Below are 26,610 nucleotides of genomic sequence, written 5' to 3'. Positions count from 1 at the left end.
TATAGCCTAATAAATGGCTTTATAATAAATATAATATAATAAATATAATATAATATAATATAATATAATATAATATAATATAATATAATATAATATAATATAATATAATATAATATAATTAATAATTAACATAATATAAAATAATTAATATAATAATAACCTCCTAGACCCAGGAAAACTGTCTTTTGAAATGTTTTTCATGTCATTACATTTTTATAGAATTTTGTATTTATTTTTGAATTTTATGTTTTGGGAAAAAACAATGCAATTTTGTTTTTTGTTTTTTTAATTCATAAATCAGTTTTCAAATATGATTTTTTTTAAACCAAACTTAAAGACGAGTCTCAATTGTGTTATAAAACATACATTTCCCACAATGCAACAGTAGGCAACAGTCGCTGCGATTGGATGTTCGTTAGATCGCATGAGGAGGACGTAAAGGGAACCTCACTACTAAGAAAACATTCCACGGTGAGTTTAAAGTCATTTTATGAGTTATTATAGCTTCCATTAGTTCCAGAGCATCATTTAGACGTGCTTTTATTGCCGGCGGTTATTGGTAGGCTCTTAGTGCACTCATGCTGCTCATATATCCTTCCTCGATTTATTTGACTTCATCAAATCTGCACTGCCATATCAAAGTAAACAGTGCATGTTTTACCAATATATTTTGCATAGTGCGGTTAGCTTATTGTTTCCTTTTATCTGCTTTTTTTCTGGCCATGGTACTGTTGGACTCATGTATGTTGACTTCAGCGTTCATTTCCGAAGTGACTGGCATAACCATTATGCACCTTGCAATTGATTTCAGATGTCTGGACGAAGAGTGGTGGTTTTCCCTTCTGTGGCCGAGCTTGGCTCTACTCTGGCCCAGCTGGTGTCCTCTCGTGCAGAGAAAGCTCTAAGTGCAGGTGGAAGTTCCTTCTCTCTAGGCCTTTCAGGAGGGAGTTTGGTTTCCATCCTTAGCAAGGAACTGCCTGCTGTAGCCAACCTGGACTGCAGCAGATGGCTTATCGGCTTCTGTGATGAGAGACTCGTTCCATTCACTGATCCTGAGAGCACCTATGGCTTGTATAAGGTGACTCTGTGCTCTTTTACGTTTACGTTAACGTGTTGATATCTTTTTTAGAAATAGAGAAGCCCATTCATATTTTTCAGACATGTGACTGACAAACATCCACAGAATTAGACCACCAAGAAATCAAAGTCATGTACCTAGTCACCAAGAAACCAAAATTGACCATTCTATTTTTTTATTGAAATTATGCAGTATTTATTATAAATGTGTTCTATTTAACTTCCTCCCCTTTTGCAGCAACTTCTCTTCTATGATGTGTTTGATGAGGCATTAGGGCGGGACGACCTGTCAATCACATGAGATCGACCAATAGAAAACCAAAATCATCCAACAAGCCAATCAATTCACTTTGGACAAAATCAAGTCCCGCCCTACATTTTGTCTTGTTTAAAAAGCTGATTTGGATATACACGTCACATTGTCTATTGCAACTTCTGTTTCATGCTGACTTTAAAAACAATTCATGTGGAATTACTAAGACAGCTATATTAAAAGATAAATTCAGTATACACCTTATTGATGATGCATACTATACAGTCCCTGACAAAAGTCTTGTCGCTTATCTATTTTGTAGAAATACCTGATATTAACCTGACTTTTAATTAATTCATTGGTGTTAGAAATAGCTCATATGAAAAGCTAAAACCCTCCCAAATGATGTTTAATTCACTGAAATAAATAATTTTCACAGAAAAAATATTTATAATTTAATCAAGACGGAAAGGTCAAATTTTGGCAAGACAAAAGTTTTGTCGCCTATACAGAAATTGAACAAATTTACTGCAAATACAAAAATATGTCAGCAAATTAATTTGTGGTGCTGTGAGATCCAAATTTAATATCTTGTATGACTTCCATGAGCTTGAAGGACTGCATCCATGCGGTTTGGCAAGGATTCATACAATTTATTGATAAAGTCATCAGGAATAGCTAAGAAAGCAGTCTTGCATGCCTCCCAGAGTTCATCAATATTCTTTGGTTTCGTCTTCCATGCGTCCTCTTTCATCCTACCCCACATATGCTCAATGATGTTCATGTCTGGTGACTGGGCTGGCCAATCCTGGAGCATCTTGATCTTCTTCGCCTTGAGGAACTTTGATGTGGAGATGGAAGTATGCGATGGAGCACCGCCCTGCTGCAGAATTTGGCCTCTTTTATGGTTGGGAATATAAGAGGTAGCTTAGATTTCTTGGTATTTTAGACTATTGATGTTGCCTTCCACCCTGCAGATCTCTCGCACACCCCCATACTGGATGTAACCCCAGACCATGATTTTTCCGCCACCAAACTTCACTGTTTTCTGGGTGAATCTCGGATCCATTCTGGCTCCAGTAGGTCTCCTGCAATATTTGCGGCGACTGTGGTGTAATTCAACAGAAGATTCATCTGAAAAATCCACCTTCTGCCACTTTTCCTGCGTCCATCCTTTTAGCAGGCTGTGGGCTTTGGCAAATGCCACACAGTTTTTCAATTGTCTTTTGTTTAGTGCTGGCTTCTGGGCACTGATTCGAACATGGAGGCCATTTCTAGACAGAATCTGACAAACTGTTCTGGTTGACACAGGGACTTCAGGTGACCAGGTCTCGTGGAGCTCTGCTGCAGTGGAAAATGGGCTGGCCTTGGATTTTCGAGCCAACAAACGGTCCTCTCGAGCAGTTGTCTTGCGGGGTCTGCCTGACCTGGGCTTGTCAAAAACGTCTCCAGTCTCTTCAAATCTTTTTTTATCCTCTGTACTTGACGCTGAGACACATTGAAGGTGTCTGCCACATCAGCAGTGGATCTGGTCTTCAGCCTCTTGATAATCAAAACTTTTGTCTCAGGGTGAATCTTAGGCATGTTTGCAGAGGTCTAGTTGCAGTTGATGTGCAGGTCTAGTGTACTGGGGTTCTTTTTATACACACTTGAGACCTAATTGATCCATTATTAGTCACAGGTGAAGCTCATATGACAAGGTGACAACACTTATGTCTTTGCAAAAATTGACTTAATGGGCTTTACCAAGCTATGAATATTAGAATACGTTTTGAAAGTTTAGTTTTTCACTGAAACATTATCACAAAAGCTGGTGGGATTAAAATGAGCCATTTCTTTGAAAAAAAAATCTTGATTAGAAATATATTTCAGCGGCACTTTAGGTCAATTTGTACACAAGCGACAAGACTTTTGTCAGGGACTGTATACAGGGGAGCAGTTGAACCCAGAATATGAACACGACACGCTACATTGACTGTTAAGCATTAATGTTTTTCAGCGCATTGCGTTCATTTGCTTTCCTTTGTAAAGAATGCATCGTCTAGCCTGACAAGCCAGACCCACATCTGATGTTTGTTGGAAACTCACCATAGACAGGGCTCAATCCGAGGGGCGGGATAAACGGTTGTCTTTCAAACTCCCTCTGCACGTGATAGGATAGCGCTACACCAACCGGAGCAACGAAGGTGAAACAGAGCTCGTTGATAGATTAAACATTCACCGTATCCGGTCGGCTAAACTCTGAACACATCTTCCCTTTTTAAGAATGACTTCAGTGCCGTTCTTTTCTCAGAGAAAAGCTTAACTACAAGTCTTCCAGAATCGCAGTCAAAGCTGATTCGAAAGACCGCCGCCGTTCGCCAGTTTCTGTGTTTACTAGACAACAGAAGCACGCATACGCAACTCGGCCGTCGTCATTATGGCCCCGCCCCCTGACTCTATAGACGATGTGATTGGCCAATCCAGATTTTGAGGAATACAGCTCAGAAGGGTATTGAGAGTTCCTAGACGACACTTGCGGGCAGATTAAATTTGCTGCCGCTAGGGTGCGTCTAGATTTCTAGGCTATGCATCGTCATCAGTATGGTGCATATACTGAAATTTGAAAGTTTCTATAAGAGTGTGATGTCGCAAACTATGAACACTGATTGCTTTTTATATCTTACAGAATCAGTTGTTTGAGAAAATCAACATTCCAGAAGATAGGATTTTGGCTATAGATCCTTCTTTACCTGTGCAAGAATGTGCTGATGATTATGCTGGCAAACTGAACAAGGTTTGATTTAAGTTCATAGACAAGTTAAATTGAACTGGTTTGATAAATAAAATATAAAATGCATAGCTCTTAATAGAATTGTGTCCTTTTAGGCCTTTAGCCCAGAGCAAATTCCAGTTTTTGACATGCTGTTGCTGGGAATGGGACCAGATGGACACACCTGCTCTCTCTTTCCAGATCATCCTTTATTACAGGTAGAATATGAAGATGAATCATGATGATGACATGCTAATAGGAGTATAACTAAAATAGGATTTCCTACTTTTAGTTTAGCATTGTTAAATCCCACTTGTTTGGATTCCCACAAAACCCTCAATTTTATTGGCTTTCTTTTATTTTGTAAGTATCAATTTATCATGGGAAATGTAATTTTGTAGGAAAGGCAGAGAACTGTGGCCCCAATCTCTGATTCCCCCAAACCACCCCCTCAGCGTGTGACTCTGACATTACCCACGGTTAACGCTGCTCGATGTGTAGTGTTTGTGTCAACAGGAGGCAGCAAAGCTCCTGTACTCAAAGTAAGTTTCCCTCTATATCTACAATGATCAATGTTGCATTATTACTTTAATAGATTGATATTCTTACTGTTTTTATCATGTAATTTTCTGTGTTTCTGTAGCAAGTATTGGAGGGTGGAGAAGGCCCCGCACTTCCAGCAGCTCTGGTGGCACCTAAACAGGGAGAGCTCTTCTGGCTTGTGGATGAGCCTGCAGCTGCCTCCCTCATGTCTCAGGTGGAGAGGCCAGGTCCTGGGGCAAAACTCTGACAGAATTTGACGAAGCACTGTCTAGTATTCCTATGAAGTCCTTAAAAAGCACTGTTTCCTTCATAGCACTTGTGAAAATCATAACTGTGATTTACTGCAGTTATTGTTGTTACTGTAAAAAAACACAAAAAAACAAAGCTTTTTTCAGAAGCTTTCCGAATCTATCATTTAATTTTTTTAAACAGTTGTTACCATAGGTTTATTATTGTAACAATAACTGTGGAAATTATGGTTTCCATTTGTACATTTTTGTTAGATGCAATAAAAAAAACTGTTTTGAATGAAGGTTTGGGAGGTTAACCCGTTTAATCCCACCGGTCACAATTGTGACCCTAAATTTTCCTTGAATATTTTAGTGTTGTATTAAAAAGCAACTTCTATTATGAAGCAAATTTTCATTTATAATACCCATTTAAGATGTCTACATGAGTTCTGGGCAGGTTTAACATTGCTGTATAGTTTGGTCGTGTGACCACACACACTTATTTCTTGGTACTGCCATCTTAGCACAATGACAATGTGAAAGCACAGAAATGACAGGAAAATTTAATGAATTAATCAAAGTTAATTTTTGAATAGCTCATTCATTTTTTGCACACATCATCATGAAAGGGTCATCTATACATACATATTGAAATTATATGAATACATGGTTTATTCTGCTGTCAGGATGCATATAAAAGAAGACGGTCACAATTGTGACCGGTAGTATAACACAGAATATGTCCCCTCTATGTCATTCTGTGTTATTCATATGAACTCACTAACAGATTGAACTGAAAACTATCCATCCATCCATCCATCCATCCGTCCGTCCATCCATCCATCCATCCATCCATCGTACTTCTGTCTGTACTTCTGTCTGTCTATACCTTTGTCTAGCTATACTTCTTTCTGTCTGTCTGTCTATCTATCTATACTTCTGTCTGTCTAACTAACTATACTTCTGTCTGTCTGTCTAACTATACTTCTGTCTGTCTATACTTCTGTCTATCTATCTATCCATCTATCTAAACTTCTGTCTGTCTGTCTATACTTCTCTCTCTCTGTCTATCTATACTTCTGTCTGTCTATCTGCCTGTCTGTCTATCTATCTATACTTCTGTCTGTCTGTCTATCTATCTATACTTCTGTCTATCTGTCTATCAGTCTATACTTATGTCTGTCTGTCTGTCTGTCTATCTATATCTATGAGATATACCTTATAAACCTTATAAGATATACCTTGTAAACTTCCAAATTTCGGATTTACCAATTGGTGCTTCAATGTTCAAATTTGCTCTTCCTAAAATTTAGGAGTAATAACTACATGTAAGTGCCTAGATCTTTTCAAGGTTTGTTGGTCACCTCTTCCCATCTCTTTGGCCAGACACGTTATTCAGTGAAGATGAACGTGTTACCTAGATTTTTGTATTTATTTCAATGGGCTGCAATTTTCGTACCCCCAATTTTTTTTTTAATTGTGTATCATGAACAATAGAAATAGTTTTGAAGTAAATCCTAATCATATCTCATTCTTATATGTTGGATATTTTATTGTTATTTTAAGTTTCAAATCGGTAAATAGGTCTAATAGAAGAATTTGTATGAATTCTGTCTATGCTGTTTCCCACCGGTCACTATTGTGACCGAGTATAAAACCTTATTACACTAACTTAACCAACATAAAATCAAAGAAGGCATACCATTTGTGTGTTAGGGAGGTCTAAGGAGTAAATTGCATGTACTCACATTGCAGGAAAAACTTTTCCACTTTTGTTGTATTTCTGTAATGTAAAAAAACATTTTATATATATTGTTTTTTATATATATATTTTTTAAATATATATAATGTTTTATGCTTTTAGTTTTGGCTAACTATATTAATAACCCTGTAATAATAACCATTGAATTACTTTTTTTTTTTTAAAACAGAAAAAAAGTAATTCAATGGTTATTATTACAGGCTTATTAATATAGTTAGCCAAAATTAAAAGCATAAAAAATTATATACATTTAAAAATATATATATTAAAAAAACTATATATATATATATATATATATATATAAATACATTTTTATCAAATTAAAAATATAAAATCTTTAAAATATAACATTTCATTTGATGTACTAAATAACTAAAACTGTTAGACATCTAAAACAAATTAAAAACGCACTAAATTACTAAAACTTAAAGGGATAGTTCACCCAAAAATGAAAATGTGATGTTTATCTGCTTACCCCCAGGGCATCCAAGATGTAGGCGTGTTTGTTTCTTCAGTAGAACACAAATGCACTCCTACTGTTGCTCGTATAATACCAATGGGGTCTAATTAGAATTAAACCCCATACCTACATCTTGGATGCCCTGGGAGGTAAGCAGATAAACATCAAATTTTCGTTTTTGGGGGTACTATCCCTTTAAACAAAAAAAATACCACACTCACATTATGGACTATTTTAAAATGTATTTCCTACCTTTCTGGGCCTTTAAAGTGGTAATTGCATTGCTGTCTATGGAAGTATATTTTGGAATTTCATAAAAATTAAATTAAAATTATTTGTGCCCCAACGATGAACGAAAGTCTTACTGGAACGACATTAGGGTCGGTAATTAATGACATTTTCATTTTTCGGTGAACTAACCCTTTAAAATGGGTCCCTCCCCTTTAAACGTCACGGTAACATCCCCTTTAACGCGCTCGTTTGCAGTGTTGTCAATGCAGGCTGATTTTGGTCGGCGGAATTATTTAAACTAAAGTTACCCCTTTTTAACTTTCTGCCTGCTCAGCTGGGTGTAACTGTAGTTTAGCTGCGAGAGATCGTATGTCTGTTTGTAAAGAGTCTGTGCTGTAAAATGCTTTGGTTCGTGTTGTTCGTGTCGGTGCTGTGGTGCTGTCTGATGAGTACTGGACCAGCTCAAGGATACTTCCATGAAGAGCGCTGGAGCCCGGAGTCTCCTATATTAGCTCCACGAGTAATGATCGCTCTCATCTGCCGTAACGCCCAGCACTCTCTGCCGCATTTTCTCGGAACTATTGAGCGCCTCAATTACCCCAAAGACCGAATCGCGCTATGGTAAGTGTGTGTGTGTGTGTGTGTGTGTGTGTGTGTGTGTGTGTGTGTGTGTGTGTGTATAACGGCGTGGCTGCTCATTGACTGTTTTATTTCTTATGTCGTAATGTTAGAATATCACAATGCCTGCGTGTTAATAGCACTTCATTTTGATGTCTGTGAACATCTGTCTGCCAGCAGCTCAATATGCTATATGGATGGGCAAACTGGTGAGAGAAAAAGGGGAGGGGTTTCTTTAGATTCATTGTGTCCCTCTCCTCACTATAAAGATTGCATTTATCCCGTAAAGTTGTCATTGTCCTAACCGGTGAATGAAGAAATCTGTTGCAAAGGTGTCAGTTACCGACACTTGTCCTAGAATACATTATTGAATTGTCATGTAATGCCATGGGAATACACGTAAAACAACCAGTTATAGCTAATAAAGCCAGTTCAGCTACTTATGGTTCTCTGCAGAAGAAAGGAGAGTGAATAATGTGGAATGTTATTAACTTATTATCCACTGTATTAATAATTAACATAACACAATTCAATTAGCCTATTACACGTCTAGAATACTTGATTCGAATTAGTCAAACGCTCTATTTAGAGGTTATTTTTTTAGAATAACTACTGGTAAGTAACCATGTTAGTGGAATAATAATTAATAATATACAATGAGCTCATCACTGTCCATTTCACTGTACTGTGTGTGTGTGTGTGTGTGTGTGTGTGTGTGTGTGTGTGTGTGTGTGTGTGTGTGTGTGTGTGTGTGTGTGTGTGTGTGTGTGTGTGTGTGCGCGCTTTATATTACATTGTGGGGAAGGGACCATATTTCAAAATTTAATATGTGGGGACCACTGGCTGGAATGCAAATGGGTCCATAAACATACTAAATTATGTTTTGTATTTTTTATGTAAAAATGCAGAATGTTTCCTGTGATGGGTAGGTTTAGGGGCAGGGGCAGTGTAGGGGGGATAGAATGCACAGTTTGTACAGTGTAAAATCCATTACGCCTATGGAAAGTCCCCACAATTCACAAAAACACAACGTGTGTGTGTGTGTGTGTGTGTGTGTGTGTGTGTGTGTGTGTGTGTGTGTGTGTGTGTGTGAGTGTGTGAGTGTGTGAGTGTGTGAGTGAGTGAGTGAGTGAGTGAGTGAGTGAGTGAGTGAGCGAGCGAGCGAGCGAGCGAGCGAGCGAGCGAGCGAGCGAGCGAGCGAGAGAGAGAGAGAGAGAGAGAGATGTGGTAGTTTATGGGTCTATTAAAGGGATAGTTCACCCCAAAATGAAAGTGATGTTTATTACACCCAGTGCATCCAACATGTAGGTGTCTTTGTTTCTTCAGTAGAACACAAATGACGATTTTTAACTTCAACCATTGCCGTATAATGCATGTTAATGGGGTGTATTTCTATGAGAGTAAAAAACACATAGACATACGAATCCATATAAACCCTGTGGCTTGCTTGTGGCCACACTGATGTCTTAAGACACAAAACCATCTGTTTCTGCGAGAAACGTAACAGTATTTGTTTTGTTTTGTTTTTTACCTCATATCAGATGAATCTCACTTATAGTATTCTTTAACGCTATTACAGGGTTCGTACGGGTGCTTGAAATCCTTGAAAGTGCTTGAATTTTGATGTTGTGTTTTCAAGGTTTGAAAAGTGCTTGCATTTTGGATAAAGTGCTTAAAAATGCTTGAAATTGTAACTATTTATTTTACAACAAATACCTATCTGACTAAATTTGTTTATTAAATGTAGAAATAAAATGTTGGAGAGCATAAAATGAAACCTGCTGTGCTCGCGATCTGCCCGTCTATTTCCGTGTGACTCCGCCCCCATGCTGTCGTGTCAATGAACGTTGGCTGAAAGATGCTAAATTCGGATTTTGGATCAAACGGCCACTAACCCCACGAAGTGCCTCTTGTAAAGTCTGCTAAAACACTTGCAGCTTTTCACTACGGGCGAGTCTGCTCTTTCGAGTCACATGAAAGGTAGGCTAAGTCATAGACTTTCAAGTAAGCTAACTAAAGTAGTTTACTGTAGCCTAACGTTACACATTAGCGCCTATTTGTTTAACTTGCGCTATTAACTGCTAGCTAGGAATTCGCATTAGTGACAGAGTACTTCTATGTATAATGTGATAATGTAAGATTAGCATGTCCGTTATGGCATGTTCCTTTGTGGAATAGGCAGTGAACGTAGCCACAAATCTGCAAATTAAAACCTACAGACGTTAGCTCAGTGCATAAAAATAGTGTCAGATGGTCATACAAGTAACTTTGCTGTTAAAAAAATTGATATTTTTGATATGCATCAATAATGAAATATCCGAAACGATACCTCTCCTCTTTACACCTGTTGCTCTCCTCTCCGGCCGATCGTTTAAGTGCCGACGCGTTCTGCTGGATTTTTCTTTATGACAGTGTGTTAGTGTGTGATCGATCTGAATTTCGCACACGATTAGACATAATTCTACAAATTCCCGCAGATTTCGCGCTCATATCTGAAGTGCGCACATACCGTTATAAGCCGACCTCTGACATACAAGTAAAAAAAAAAAAAAAGCTCCTTTTCCCAGCTTATTAATAGTCAAATAAATACACACAACAATGTTACACTGTTCATCTGTATTAACGTAAATACAGTCTTAAACTGTTCAGGAAGAATGAGCAACAGGTCAGTGTTTTGATTCCACACTTGCGTCAGGTCTTAAAGGGGCAGCAGTTATTTAAACTACAAAAAGACAAAAGATCCCCTTGCTGCTCTTTACTGATTAACTTGTGTAACTTTAACAGATTCATATTTAATTTTTACAATGAAGATCCAATGTTATTTTAAATTTGATAACTTGTTTATTTTTTTAAATTCAGTCTCTCACCTGAATACAGTTAGACCTAGGCCTACCTGATTTATTTGTGCGATTGTTTTTGCTTATTTGTTCTTATTTTATTACTGTTTTCTCTTTTTTTTTTTTTTTTACCATTTGAAGTCAAGCTTTCTTGTGCTCTATGTAAGCTACTGCAACACAATTACCCCATTGTAGAACATGCACTGTAGGCTAAGCATATTTGTGAGATAATTGGAAAAGGTCAATGAGCTGAATCTGATTGACTGTCTACCTCAAAGACGAATGTTTGCATTTTTAAAAATTTTCAATAAATGAATTGAAAGTGAAGTGAACCCGTCGAGTGATTTTGTTTAGGGTAATTGTTTTTACAGTTACCCCAAAGGCAGGTTAGATAGTAAACACAGTCTACTTAGACAGTGATACATTTAAAATAAATAAAACTTGTGATTTGGTTAAATATCTGATCCTTCTGCTTTACGAAACACAATTTTGGCTGTTTATAGCATTATTTTCTTTTTAATGTGATAACACTAAATAATCATTTTGACAATGTATTGGTATGTAATTTACAGCGGTGTTAGGTGCTGGAAAAATCTTTAAAATTGACCTTGAAAGTGCTTGAAAAGTGCTTGAGTTTGACCTTTGAAAAGGTGTACGAACCCTGTATTACTTCTGACGAATAAAGTCAAAATCCCTGCGCATTCATAGATATATTTACATAGATTCCTTATTCGAACAATCCGCACTGGCACTAATGAGGTATTTATATATATATATATATATATATATATATATATATATATATATATATATATATATATATATATATATATATATATATATATATATATATATATATATATATATATATATATATATATATATATATATAAATCTTAATTTGTGTTCTACTATAGAAACAAACACACCTACATCTTGAAAGCCCTGGGGGTAAGCAGATAAACATCAGAAAAAATATTTGGGTGAACTGTCCCTTTAATATCAATACTCCTAGTTTCTGTTAATAAAAAAACAGTTTGAAAGCAAGCAAGTTAACAAAAAGTACAGCAAAAATACCAGACAAGGCCTATATTGGGAAACCTTAGATTATTGTGTCCGACAAGTTGAGAACCACTGATATAACAGTCATGAACTAATGTTTAGGGAGTCAGACTGTAACTGAAAGGTTGCAGGATCGATTCTCAATACCAGCAGAAAATGACTGAGGTGCCCTTGGCCTTGAGCAAGGCACCTATCCCCCTAGCGCTACAGCAAAAATGTCTGTCCACTGCTCTGGGTGTGTGTGTTCACTACTCGCAATGTTTGTGCACTAATTTGGATGGGTTAAATAAATGCAGAGGACAAATTCCGAGTATGGGTTACCATGCTTGGGCTTCACATGTCACTTTCACTTATCTGTTTCGAGACTTTGTAACAATCTGGCTTGAATTCCTGTCCTGAATCCATCTGTCCTCTAGTAGTAGTTGTTGGCTAGAGTTATGTTCTCACAGGTCCTTGTGGCATTCAAACTCTGTTTGGGTTTGTAGACTCTTTGGCCTCACAGCTGCGCTCTGCTGCGAGAGACGCATCTGGACTGGTGAAGTCATGTTGTAATGAGAATCTCTGTTCTTGCTAAGACCGAGCCAGTGAAAATTAGGATACATGGCCTAGCTCATCTGTTTACTTTATCTTTGCTCATGTGTCTCTGTGATAACCAGATAGCTCTGCAGTTTCACTTCTCATGTTCTGCAACTCTTTTAGTAAGAAACTAGAGTTCAACTTAGAGCTTTTTTTATTTCTTCATTTGTTTCCCCTATTTCTGTTCAACATACATTATGAAATCAAATATAGTGTGCAGGTAATCATAAGCTTACGGGTAACTTGTATAATCTTTAGGTTTCACCAGATACTGTTCTTTGTAAAAAAAAAAATAAAGTGCACATAATGAGCACCGTCTCTGTTTTTTTGTTTTGTTTTGTTTTCAATACTGACAGGGTAGCAACGGACCACAATATTGACAACACTACATACCTACTGCGAGACTGGCTCGTCAATGTGCAGAAACTCTACCATTATGTGGAGTGGAGGCCAAAAGAGGAACCAAGGTTTGCCATGTTCACTCACTTGTGATTTCATGGAATGGGTAAAAAAATTTCATTTCCTTGCATTTCTATTACTTGCTCAGAGAATATCACAATGAGGAAGGACCAAAGGAGTGGACGAACGAGCGCTACGCCTACGTCATGAAACTGCGGCAGGCTGCGCTTGAGTCTGCACGAGAGATGTGGGCAGACTATATCATGGTGAGATTGCTACTCGCTGTCCATTCTCTTTGTTTGGACCATGAATATCCAAGTAGGTAAATGGAGACTTGTGGCCATTGGTGTAATTCATAAAAATGTGTACTTTCCTTCCGAGCAACTTCCAAAAGAGAATTCTATAATTAATGTCTTTATTGACAAAGCTTCTTGAATCGGATACTAAATCAGGATTAATTAGTTGAATTTATCCCACAACTGTGTAAGACTGAAAAAACTAGTATATGCCGAAATGTCTGAATGAAGAACAAGGACTCTCTGAGAAAATAAAGGAAATTAGCATCTGAGCTTATTCATAGAGTTAGAGTCTCTGTCCGAGACGACATCACACTGAGTGAATCATCTATGAATGACTCTAATTTACATGCCTTTCCTTTCACATGAAACTTCCCCCAAACTACTGCCCCCACAAACTTGAGATCACCTGAAATGCACCAGAAATCTCTTTGTTACAATGTCAATCCTCACAATGCAGTATTATATGTGTTTGATATCGTTTGAAATGTCTCAGTGCGACTGGTACAAATATCTCTACTCCACAGAAGTAAACTAGAACATCATAAATGTTTTAAGGGTTTAAAGATATCTTTCCTTGGTGTATGGTGGGTGTGGCTTTCAGCCATTTGGCCTTTGGATCAATACAAGTCTTGATCAATGCAAATTCCCATTGTGCACTCGTGTTTACATTTGAAAGAGTTTGTGCATTTGTTTCTGGGTATTTAAGGAAATGTTGCAAAGAGCTCAAGGCTTGACACTTTAAACCGGTCAGCCCGTAATGTTGGATGTCTCAAAATAGCCAGCATTATGTAATTTTCAGAAGTCAGGTATACATTTCATTCTTTACTTCAGACTATTTGATGTTATATATGGATTACCTTTGAATTGACTATGTAATTGGCTTTATACATTTACCTGACTGTAAAATAAATTGTTACACTTTGATAGATTCTGACTTGCTCTGGAATTATTCAGGTTGGGTATAATTTCAACAAAGGGTTAAACGGAATAATTAAATGTGTACGTAAACTATTAAAAATGAATGACCAAATAACCAATTGGCATTCTAACCTAAATTCTAAATTATCATTAAATGGAGTCAGATAACGAGGAATTGGAATAAAATCCCCTTTTCCCCGCTGAAAAGACGAACGCGCAGCGAACTTCACCCGCCGATCGTTAGCCTCCATTGGGACGATTTGGGCGGCCTTACAAAATGGTGACCAGCCTCCGTGATGTTGCGACTCTCTTACGAGCAACGTCTTTTCAGCGAAGTATTCGATTTTAAAATCAACAAGAGGTTTGAACTTCTCTTTCTTCAGCTGTTCTGGTAAGTAAAATTCTTTTTGCCTTTTTAGAAATGTTTAGGGAAAAACAGACGCATCCCATATAGACACATTAATAGAATGGGTCGGAATACCCAATGTTAGACCGGAACCGCAATCCGGTGGGGTTTAAGAATTTAGATACAATCACATATCAGGGACATGATAGCGACAGCGCAGTAGAGGAATTGAAACTCGTGTTATGGATTTTAAAATATTTCTTTGTCGGCGTAGACCTACAACAACTAATTGGAAAAACATCTTCCAAACTATTTCCTGAGACTCGATAAGCATTTGTAAACTAGAGCGTTTTTAAAATCAGCTAAATGCTTTCTCCGTTGTTTTATTAGCTGCAACAAACTAGCAACACACGATGAGAACGAGCAAACAATAGAATTAAAAATCTAAGTTTGTAAACAATTGGAAGGCATTTGTGATTTGATAGATACGCACGTTGATGCATTTGTTTATGAAAAACAAAGTTGGGAAAAACAGGCTGATGCATATGCATAATGTAAAAATGAAGAGAACTTTTTGTTTGATCAAAATTGGCTACAGCTATTATTGCCACACAGCTAAATTACTCGTGGCTACAAATGATTAAGAGGTGGTACGATTCAAATCTAAGATTGATACACAGAATGATAGTGATGTTGTTACTGTATTTTTGTTAAGAAACCTCATGATGCTTCTGAGTGGCTCAGCGAGCCCACGGGGCGTACCACGCCCACTCGGAGAACAAAGATTTTCTCTCTATGTTCAATGGGAGCGTTTAGCCAAATAAGTAACACCTAAATCTATCACATTTTGTAAATTCAGTTAAAATTGCCACTGTGCACTGAGCAGATTAGTCTGTAAATAGACTAAATCAAGCAATTAGGCATTTGTAATCTAAAAAGAGATACAACGAATGTGCTTGCATCAGTCTTGAACCAGTCTTTCATATTCAAATGTATTGGCATGAAAATAAAATCCGAAACCTCACTCAAAACAGAATTCGAGCAGGAATTTGACTGCACTCAGCATGTGCTGCTAGTTCATTGGATGTTAACACCAACAGAGTCGCTCATTGGCCTTAAGCCTGACTGTTGTTGTGCAAGCAATGTACATGCCAGCCAGTTGTGACTGCAGGGCCGAATCAAAATCATTATCTTTAAGACACTTTGATAAATATGTTGTTGCGTTCGATTTAATTTTGATTTACTCTGAAATTATTGATTTTAGTGCATTGGGATGTATTGTTACCGCAAATCTGTCAGGTTAGTAACGGACTGGAGTTCAGTTTTTGGGTGGAGCTTTGAGGCACGCCGACTGAGATTTTAGAGTTCCGCCTAACGCTTGGTATTAGTTCGTATGCATTTTCAAATTTGTAATTGTACTAAACACGTGCGCATTGAACACACGATAGTTGTTTGTGTTAATAAAAACACCTAGGCTATTTAAGTTTATTCTTTAAAACACAAGATTGCTTTACTGTAAGTGTATGAAACACTTAGGATAAAGGTTGTAGATGCTATATGCATTCTAGACCATGTATCTTGAGAAAAACTGAATAAATGTGGTTCTTTGTTGAATTTGTTTGTCTCCCAGGTGGAGCATAGGATTGCCATGTGGCTACAGTGTTATTCAATTGCATTAACCATGAAAATGCTATAACGTATGTTGTGTTAATAACTCAGTGGATCATGTACATCCATGACACCACAAGACTACGCTCAGGTTAGTAACACGGACTAGAACACAGTTTTTCGGTGGAGCATAAAAGCACACCAGGCTGATGTTTTAGAGCTCCGACTAACACATTGGCGTTCAGATACGTAGACTTGGACTGCGGGTTGAAAGACTAAAGACGTCTTCCGTTTAGAACAATAACAAATTGTTAGACCAATCTAAATAGGGCAACCCTAATTCCTGATTGTTGTAATATTGCTCTAAATTACGTAGACGTGGAAAACCACGGCATGATTATAGAAAGTCACCATTAGAGATAGTAAGTTGGTCACTTGAATCTGTGGTGATGGTCATGGGCCTCTGATTGAAAGCAGTTTGCATTAATTACGAGAATTCAAACCCAAGGGGACTGAACAAAAATATCTTGGAATGATCAACGTGTAGCACGGGCGTCCAAGATATCAGTCGTATGGCCTCTACTGACGACCAAGACTGACGAGTTTGTGAATACTCATGTTATCGGAATCTTGGTTTACTGACTATAACTCAATGTAAAAGATTTAACCTCTGTCTACTTGACCAAGACTGATAAGTTTGTGATTATGGGCCCGCATACTGGAAAGTGCGAAGACCCTGTGACTCTAAGAACCTAATGAATGATTTCAATAAAGTAAAGAGTTAAGCAGAATAATCAGACGTTTATTCATATTTGTAAAGTATTAGAAATAATTAAAACGTTTACATTATTGAGTCAGATGAAATATTGAGGTAATGCAAAAAGAAATGAATTGGATTTTAATCTTGTGTTGCATTGGGTTAATTCCCAGTGCCAAAAGGGAGGGGTTGTGCTGTTATCTTTTGCCTTTACAAGAACACAGCTATATGTGTGGCACTGATAATAGCAAACCAATTCACCCTTCACCACAGAAGTACCTCAATTTTTTTTTACAGGTCACAGAGACCTCAAATAATCAAATGTGTGTGCGACACCATAAAACAAAATTCAAAACAGACAACACCAAAACAGGTGAATCAATTTCTGCCCACAGATCTGACTGTAAAGAGAGCAACTGGAAATAAAGCCATGGGAACCAACCCATCGGAATTCATGACAGTATGAGCGATAAAAGCTCTGATGAATCCAGAAAAATTCTCCAGCAAAACTGGGGTTTCTAATGCTCACAGCAGACTGTGAAGGCGCGACTGTAAGAACAGTTTTAAGGTGTCACACACTTTACTAAAACAACAGCAACAATTCAGACCTGGCCGATAAAACTCTGTTTCATTGGACAGCCAGGATAAAAATTGCATCAGGCATAACGGTGCCATTCAAATAAGTCCACACCTGACTGTGAAGCCGTTAATAATGTCAGAATTAACTGTGATTCTCTTTACATTATTTCTGTCTCAGGTTGACAACTGCAATTCCTTGGAGGATGGACACCAAGATGGGGCTAACACCCCATCAGAGCCAAACAATGGAATTGTCAGAACAAGAGATGGGTGCGAAAACACTTGATGGGGTCATTCACACTTCACAAAACGTACCTCCCAGTGTAGCACTGGAACTAAATTTTGCAACACAGATTGTTATTGATAAGATTCCACCCATCTCCACACAGAACACAGAACACAGACCTCCTTCACTACACCCTCATATCACCTGAAACAGATCAAATCTATCCAGGTTGTACACTACACATCATAGATGGCATAGAGCCCAAAAGTGTTACTCCACTAAAGATCTATTGTCCATCTTTTCACACCAACAGATCCAAATAGCTTCAAACACACAGGACAGTAGAGTTGGTCACATGATGACAATCTAACGAAGACACACACACACACACACACACACAGACACACACACACTCACTCTCTCACAGTCTCTCAAAGTCTCTCTCTCACACACACACACACACACACACTCACACTCACACGCACACGCACACACTCACACACACACTGTGACAAGGAATACACAATCTCCATTATTGTATGACTAAACATATTTAGATCTGCCTTAATTGCATTGGAAGATTCCTGAAAACACACAGTGGTTATTATATATATATGTTTATTTTCATAATTGTGATTGAATATTGAATATTATTGATGATGTTATTATTATATGCATATCATCTATTTAAATATATAAACTGCACTGACTTTTTGCTGCATTTCCTTAGGTAATTCAGACCAAGAATACTTAAATTCCGCTGTCACTTTATCCCAGTGACAGTGAAGAATTAGGTGATTAAATATATTTAATCCACCCCACCAATTATGACCTTAAAAAACACTTGAGAGAAGGTGTACCAATCGCACTGCTGACGTGAACCCACATTGTTCTTTCTTTTATGTTTTCTTGCATTATATGTTCTTATGCATTTCTTTACGGCTTCAAGTTCATCAGTGTTCAGTCGTTAAGTGGCCATTAAGACTCTTTTCAGGTGTCAACTACGGAGAAGCCTTCCACCTATTGAAGGCTACCCAGTTAACCACACCATTGGAGGTGTGAGGATTACACAACGAGGGTCAGATTATCATTGGGAAGGTGCTACAGAAGCAAAAGCTTCCCCATGAAGAAGTGACACGTTAACTGAACATTCACCAAGGTCCGAGACTGACTCTATGAATATGCTGTGCTGGACTACAGGTAGAACACCTGAACACATTCACCCACCAGCTGAAACTCAAGCTACACACACCTGGTGAGACGGTGTCCTGCAGGTGAACAAAGAGCCTTCCGACAGTCTCTACAGCTGCTAACATTACAAAGACAATTTCGTCATCTCAAGGATTGAACCAACGTCTAACCAACGTCTAACAGTGATCCCATAGGACCACCAGAGTTTGACCCATTGGGATCAAGAGGTGGAACTGTAAGACTGAAAAAACTAGTATATGCCGAAATGTCTGAATGAAGAACAAGGACTCTCTGAGAAAATAAAGGAAATTAGCATCTGAGCTTATTCATAGAGTTAGAGTCTCTGTCCGAGACGACATCACACTGAGTGAATCATCTATGAATGACTCTAATTTACATGCCTTTCCTTTCACATGAAACTTCCCCCAAACTACTGCCCCCACAAACTTGAGATCACCTGAAATGCACCAGAAATCTCTTTGTTACAATGTCAATCCTCACAATGCAGTATTATATGTGTTTGATATCGTTTGAAATGTCTCAGTGCGACTGGTACAAATATCTCTACTCCACAGAAGTAAACTAGAACATCATAAATGTTTTAAGGGTTTAAAGATATCTTTCCTTGGTGTATGGTGGGTGTGGCTTTCAGCCATTTGGCCTTTGGATCAATACAAGTCTTGATCAATGCAAATTCCCATTGTGCACTCGTGTTTACATTTGAAAGAGTTTGTGCATTTGTTTCTGGGTATTTAAGGAAATGTTGCAAAGAGCTCAAGGCTTGACACTTTAAACCGGTCAGCCCGTAATGTTGGATGTCTCAAAATAGCCAGCATTATGTAATTTTCAGAAGTCAGGTATACATTTCATTCTTTACTTCAGACTATTTGATGTTATATATGGATTACCTTTGAATTGACTATGTAATTGGCTTTATACATTTACCTGACTGTAAAATAAATTGTTACACTTTGATAGATTCTGACTTGCTCTGGAATTATTCAGGTTGGGTATAATTTCAACAAAGGGTTAAACGGAATAATTAAATGTGTACGTAAACTATTAAAAATGAATGACCAAATAACCAATTGGCATTCTAACCTAAATTCTAAATTATCATTAAATGGAGTCAGATAACGAGGAATTGGAATAAAATCCCCTTTTCCCCGCTGAAAAGACGAACGCGCAGCGAACTTCACCCGCCGATCGTTAGCCTCCATTGGGACGATTTGGGCGGCCTTACAACTGCAATGCTTGATTCTGATTGGTCAGTTGAGACATTCCAAGGTAAAATTATTAATAGTAGTCCTGTGGAAGTATTGTCAAAGTTTTCGTTTTGTTGCAAGAGCGCCGTTGTACACCGTAAAGGCATATAAGATAATAAACAGGTATGATTTTAAAACAGATTCTTCTCAAATCAATATATTATGTTAATGTTGTGTAAAGCTGTGTAATAAGTGATATGTACACACTGTACTTTATCCCATTAATGGGATTAAGTTTGAATTTGAATTATTTGAGTGTTGTTTGAATGTGTTTGCATGTCTGTAAATCTGCGAAGAGGGCACTATCAGAAAGATTGATTAGAGCCATGTACTTGATTTTACTCCAAGATGGAGCTTCTGGTTATTGAGCACATTTTGTTTTTGCAAGAAGCCTGGTCATGCATGCATCAAAATGTATCTTTACTTTAAATCTTTCAGATGACTGATTGTGATAATCTTCTGATCAACCGAGACGTCTTATGGAAACTTATACAGGAGAACAAGACAATCGTGGCACCAATGATGGAGTCTCGTGCTGCCTACTCAAACTTCTGGTGTGCAATGTCATCCCAGGTACTTGTGTATATATATTTGGAATGATTCACAATGCTTTATTATGGAATATGAAAAAAGTGATGTATATATTGTGTTCATCTACACTAGGGCTACTATAAACGAACGCCTGCCTACATCCCCATGCGTAAGCAAGTGCGTAGGGGTTGCTTTGCTGTTCCCATGGTGCACTCGACTTTCCTGGTGGACCTGCGGAAAGAAGCTTCCAGAATGCTGGCTTTTCACCCGCCACATCCAGATTACACCTGGGCCTTTGACGACATTATAGTCTTCGCCTTTTCAGCCCGCTTGGCAGGTGTGTTCCTTTACAGAAAAACACAATTCATGCTAAATTAAAATAATTTACTTTCCCTCATGGTGTTCTAAAACTAAGATTCACTGCCCGGCCAAAAAAGTCTCTTTTTGGATTTAAATAGCCAAATACTTAAGAGTCAATGATTGGATCATTATTGCAGTGATTATGTTTCTAGCATGTTATATGTTTGGCAACAGTTCTTCTAACCCTGATTGATGGAGTGTGTAGCTTTTCGTTTCTTAAACAAGCACGTAGGAAGACACATCATGACCATATTCCACGATGACAATGTCAAGATTCATCAGGCATGAAGAATCATTTTCACTAGAATCAACGCCTCTGAATCCAGACCTTAAATTCATTGAAAGTCTTTGGGGTGTGCTGGAGGAGACTTGACAGAGTGCTTGAATATTCCATTGGCAATACAAAATCTTGATGGAAATATCATCACATTTATTTCCATTTAGAGGTACATTCATTTTAGGTCAAGATCTTGTTTTTGGTCAAATAGGGTTAGAAGAACTGCTGCCAAACATATAACTAGAAACAGGCGAATAAATGATGACAGACTTTTAATGTTTGTGTTTTCTACCCATTTAAGAAGATATTGTGTATATAATTTCACTCTTTTTTTGGGATTCTTTTTGGCTTTGCAGAGGTTCAAATGTTTGTTTGTAACAAGGAAACATACGGGTATCTCCCAGTGCCTCTTCGTGCCCACAGCACTCTGCAAGACGAGGCAGACAGCTTCACTCATACTATGCTGGAGATCAGTGGTACGTTTCAGCTGTGAAATAAGAAAAAGGTCTGCTTATGTTTTCTCAAATGCAACCACCTCTGGTTACACTTTAGTTCAATATTCTATATAAGTAACTTTGCAACTACATGTCAACTAACTCTTATTAAAGTATAAGTAAACTGTTCGGTTGGGGTTAGTAGAGTAAGTTGACATGCAGTGCTGGGTAAATTGCGCACAAACTGTAATTACATGTAATCAATAGAAAAGTAACTAGTCTAATTATGAGGTTTTTTTTAATGTAATATAATCTAATTACAAGAATTTATTTTTAAAATCAGATTTCTTAATCCATATTATAATTAGTTACTACCCAGCAGTAGTGTTGATATGTAGTTAGGAAGTTACTTATAGAGGGTATGCACATGATGTCACCGTCAGTCGGCGTAACTGCGGTTACGCCCACCGAGTGGCAAAAAGACGGCAGAGTGGTTTTCAGCGTGAATGGCGCAAAAAACACATCTAAAAACAGGAAAGAGCTTTGAGATTAACTGTATAAATAGATTGACAAGAAATCTGAGATGTATTTTTAGAGACTGCAGAAAAGAGAAGCAAATAGATCGCTGCAATTCACAAAGACTCCAGACAGCGAAACAATAGATTTGCAGTTATCATTTTGTAAATCTATTGTATTGTTATATCTTGTATTGACAACTCGCCATTTCAATATTTACCACCTTATATTCTGCATAATTGGATGTTTTCAAATGAACACTGACAAAAAACAAAAAAAAACTATACTGGACATGTTTTAGGGCTGCACAATATGACGATATATATATATATATATATATATATATATATATATATATATATATATATATATATATATATAATATCATGATATCTTTCTGTATGTCAATATCCATGGATCACTGAAACTTTGGTATGTTGTAAGGAACTCTATATTGAGTCCAACCTTTAGTTTAAACTGACAGTTTACTCGCAGTTTCCCCTATTAAATCCAGTCGTGCAGCAGCTCACTCAGTCCTGGTCTTCTAATAACGTAATGACTGGTAGTTGACACAAAGTTACTTATAGTTAGAAGAATGTCTAAAGGGGACTATTGAAATAGCGTTACCCCACCTCTTTTCATTTACAGTGCGAAATCCTCCAGTTGAGCCCTCCAGATACTTGCCAAAACCTGTCAAAAACCCTGACAAAATGGGCTTTGATGAGGTAACTAGGCTTTTATTTCATCAAAACTGGCTTTGATTTGTGGGTCTATTTTAAAGATTAAATGATTATTTAGTGACTTTTATGTGTTTTAAAAGGTGTTTATGATCAACCTGAAGCGGCGGGATGACCGTCGTGAGCGCATGCTGGCGGCTTTGAGAGAGCAAGAGATCGACTGCAAGATTATCGCTGCCGTTGATGGCAAGTAAGTTCTCTTCTGTTACCCTAAAACAAATGAAGCATTTATTCCAGGGACAAAACATTTCCTTCTCCGTTTACTCCAGAGCTATGAACGTGAGTGAGATCAATGCTATGGGAATCCACATGCTTCCCGGCTACAGCGACCCATACCACGGCAGACCGCTCACAAAAGGAGAGCTAGGATGCTTCCTGTCCCACTACAACATCTGGAAAGAGGTCTGGCACACATCCCAGTTTCTAGTTACATTCCAAAATATAGTGAGTCACCTAGCTGTCTCTTATGCTCACCAAGGTAAAGGCTCGCCAGTAAAATATTCGATATTTCGATTGAAATATAGTTCATATTTATGTATTTTATGTGGTCAGCATCATTACTCCAGTCTTCAGTGACATATGAGCCTTCAGAAATCATTCTAATATGATGATTTGCTGCTCAAGAAACATTTCTGATTATTATCAATGTTGAAAGCAGTTGTGCTGCAGGTGTTAAGCTATGAACAAGGTTTCTCACAGAGCTACCTACATTTTGGAAGAGCCTTGTGTTAGTAATCTAGAATAGACAGACAGCTCACTAGGTTTTGGAAGCGAGTGTGAATGTAGTGTAAGTTTTTGTTTTTTGAGCATCAGATGTTTATCTGCTGTGCTACGCAGATTGCAGACAGAGGGCTGAAGGCCTCGCTTGTGCTTGAAGATGATTTGCGGTTTGAGATTTTCTTCAAGCGACGCCTGCAGAATTTAATGCGTGAGGTCGAGAGTAAGGGTCTGGACTGGGACCTCATGTGAGCGGGTCTACTTTCTTTGACTGCACTCACTGTTTGTTTCCTGTATTGATGGGAGATTGTTCATGTTGGTTATTGTACGTTGAACCCTTGCAGTTATATTGGGAGGAAGAGGATGCAAGTGGACCGGCCTGAAAAAGCAGTACCAAACATTCGCAACCTGGTGGAGGCGGATTATTCCTACTGGACCTTGGGTTACATGATGTCATTGCAAGGAGCCAAAAAGCTCCTCAAAGCAGAACCACTCAGTAAAATGTTGCCTGTGGATGAATTCCTTCCTGTTATGTTTAATAAGCATCCTGTGTAAGTACTACACATTTTAAAGGAATAGTTCACCCAAAAATGAAAATGTGATGTTTATCTGCTTACCCCCAGTGCATCCAAGATGTAGGTGTGTTTGTTTCTTCAGTAGAACACAAATTAAGATTTTTTTTAACTTCAACCCTTGCAGTCTGCCAGTCATAATGCATGTGAATGGGTAACAACTCTATGAGAGTAAAAAAAGAACATGCTTAGACAACATGCACAAAAACCCTGCTGCTTGTGACGACACATTGATGTCTAACTATCACTTTAACACTGAAAGATACTGGACCTAAAGGTGTAGAGATATGTTCACAACCTGATTGGTTGACATTTATGATTTTATATATTGCCTATTGCCTAATATTGCCTGTTTTAAGATGGAACTTACCAAACATCTAAAACAATGCTGTGTGATGGGCTAAATGCACTTGTTGTATGTGCGTAGCTACATATGATGGTATTTTGATCAGCGGAGATCACGTAAAGAGTTTATAAAATGTGTAAAGGAGTTAAAACAGCGGCAGGAATCCCTGCAAGCAAATGAAGATCTGCTAAGATCCAAGATGGCAACCATATAGCAACATACAGTACTAAACTACTCAGACTTTTGTACAAGCAAACAAATGTATTTAATCATTATTGTTATATGTTATGTTATTGTTATGTTTTGCTTTTGTCTTACATAACATCTTGGTCTTCATCTTCACATTAATATCACCTTCAGATCAGATTACATGGAGCAGTTTGAGACGAGGGACCTGAAAGCTTTCTCAGCGGAGCCCTTGCTTGTGTTCCCTACGCACTACACGGGCGAACCTGGGTACATTAGTGACACTGAAACCTCCACGGTGTGGGACAATGAGAAGGTGCGCACAGACTGGGACAGGAAGCGCTCGGGTAAGACCCGGGAACAGGCTGAGATCAGCACAGAGGCCCAAAACTCAGATGTGCTCCAGTCTCCTCTGGACAGGACGGCCCGAGACGAGCTATGAGAGACATTGCTTTGGACAGATCGCTGGACTTGCTTCTGGGGAACGTTCCACCTTATAAGCACAATATGAGTGAGCAGAAGAGGCCACTTTAGAGATTTTATTATTATTTGTTGTTTGCCAGAAAAGAAGTCGAGCTTAAACATTTGTGGCTTAATTTGTAGATTATCAAATTGGTAACAATGGGCTGAATGTACTTCCTAATGAGCACAGCACCTGTTCATCCTGCAATAATGATGCCAGGTGTTTAAAAAAAAGTTTATGTTCATCTTAGTCAGTAACACATTATAGTGTGGTTTCATTTGTTAACATTAGTTAACTAAATTAGCTTAACAATAATAATACAACAAAAACTCTAAAGCATTAACTGTTCTTGGTTAATGATAATTTCAATATTACAATCAAAATTTGCATCAGTTTATATAATTTAAAGAGGACATACATTTTTGTACACTTGACTTTAGTGAATAATGTTGCCGTTTGGGCATGAAAAAGGCCTGAAAAGTTACTCCTATATCCGTGCACACTGAACTCCCTGAAACGCCTCCATTATAGTGTTGAGTTTTCTTTCTGGGGACAAACACATCACAATATTTCTCATATAAATGTTATTACATAATTATTACATATAATATTATTACCTGGTTGAGTTGATAATTGTGTGCTGAAACGGGTATGGTGGCGGGGTGTGACATTTACAAAACAAGCTCGAAGCGGTTGACCAATCACAACACATTGGTCTACCCAACCAATCAGAGCTTTCATGGAGATAGGAATAAAACAGAGTGTTTCTGACAGACTGGAAAAACAGGTGCTGCAATGATGTGAACGTGTCTTTTTAACATTCAATCATGAAAGGCTATGTAAAAGGGCATAATAGTTGTTTTAATGAAGTAAACATAGAGATTCATAAACACTGTAACAAATATATTCCTCATTGTTAGTTAATTCTTTAATTAATGTTAACTAATGTCCCTTATTTTAAAGTATTACCTTTTAATCAGTCTGAAAAAAATCTGGAATGATGACAATATTAACACATTTAACTTTTTTTTGTGTTGTTTTTTCTGTGTTCACATTCCAGATGTGAATATTTTAATAATAACAAAAGACACATGAAGCATGTTGTTATTCTAAGGCATGAATCATGTTATTTTTAGGCCTTGATATCATTACCACTTTTGGTGGCATTTCAGGCTGTGACTTCCTTTCATCAAAGCCAACTGCAGACGCCTTACTGTGTGGTTTTGCTGTCATATCATCAGGACAGAAATGAAAGGTCTACACACATTCAACATGGCAACATGTCAGATTTTGGTCTTCACTTCTTTGCTTTTTTTCTTTCTTTTTTGACACAGAACAGCCTAGCAGTCTTCAAATGAGCTTGATGTGAATTGTTGTGATTGTGCTGTTTAGTCACACTGTCAGGCTATCAGTATGTACGTAACTGTGACTGTATCTGTATTTCACCAACTGTGCCTTAAATATAAAGTATGGTTAAAAACA

The 26,610-nt window shown here is 37.7% G+C and overlaps 2 protein-coding genes across 3 annotated transcripts; both read left to right on the top strand.

Annotated features, from left to right (window-relative positions):
• Positions 1–388: 388 nt before the first annotated feature.
• pgls (6-phosphogluconolactonase) lies at positions 389–5,157 on the top strand. Of its 2 annotated transcripts, none has more exons than XM_067421760.1 (6): positions 389–471; positions 812–1,078; positions 3,999–4,106; positions 4,199–4,300; positions 4,484–4,624; positions 4,726–5,157. In XM_067421760.1, the coding sequence occupies exons 1-6, from the start codon at positions 409–411 to the stop codon at positions 4,870–4,872; spliced, it is 828 nt and encodes a 275-aa protein (XP_067277861.1). In that variant the 5' UTR covers positions 389–408; the 3' UTR covers positions 4,873–5,157. The 2 variants fall into 2 exon arrangements, with proteins under 2 accessions (XP_067277861.1, XP_067277869.1); XM_067421768.1 differs by having other exon boundaries at positions 457–559.
• A 2,092-nt stretch (positions 5,158–7,249) lies between these two features.
• colgalt1a (collagen beta(1-O)galactosyltransferase 1a) lies at positions 7,250–26,610 on the top strand. The gene is made up of 12 exons (XM_067421750.1): positions 7,250–7,929; positions 12,758–12,868; positions 12,949–13,066; positions 20,428–20,562; positions 20,653–20,857; positions 21,514–21,633; positions 22,756–22,832; positions 22,928–23,034; positions 23,114–23,246; positions 23,682–23,809; positions 23,906–24,112; positions 24,840–26,610. The coding sequence occupies exons 1-12, from the start codon at positions 7,709–7,711 to the stop codon at positions 25,105–25,107; spliced, it is 1,830 nt and encodes a 609-aa protein (XP_067277851.1). The 5' UTR covers positions 7,250–7,708; the 3' UTR covers positions 25,108–26,610.

The sequence above is a fragment of the Pseudorasbora parva genome, chromosome 2 (genome assembly GCF_024679245.1).
Source record: "Pseudorasbora parva isolate DD20220531a chromosome 2, ASM2467924v1, whole genome shotgun sequence".
In the NCBI taxonomy this organism is placed as follows: domain Eukaryota; kingdom Metazoa; phylum Chordata; class Actinopteri; order Cypriniformes; family Gobionidae; genus Pseudorasbora; species Pseudorasbora parva.
This window is presented reverse-complemented; position numbering and strand designations above follow the sequence as displayed.

Excerpts from the sequence above, each read along its gene's own strand:
- pgls (XM_067421760.1), top strand. The coding sequence starts at position 409 with ATGTTCGTTAGATCGCATGAGGAGGACGTAAAGGGAACCTCACTACTA. Across the intron at positions 472-811 it reads TACTAAGAAAACATTCCACG|ATGTCTGGACGAAGAGTGGT; the intron begins GTGAGTTTAAAG and ends AATTGATTTCAG. Across the intron at positions 4,301-4,483 it reads CAGATCATCCTTTATTACAG|GAAAGGCAGAGAACTGTGGC; the intron begins GTAGAATATGAA and ends GTAATTTTGTAG.
- colgalt1a (XM_067421750.1), top strand. The coding sequence starts at position 7,709 with ATGCTTTGGTTCGTGTTGTTCGTGTCGGTGCTGTGGTGCTGTCTGATG. Across the intron at positions 21,634-22,755 it reads TACTATGCTGGAGATCAGTG|TGCGAAATCCTCCAGTTGAG; the intron begins GTACGTTTCAGC and ends TTTCATTTACAG. Across the intron at positions 23,810-23,905 it reads GGTCTGGACTGGGACCTCAT|TTATATTGGGAGGAAGAGGA; the intron begins GTGAGCGGGTCT and ends GAACCCTTGCAG.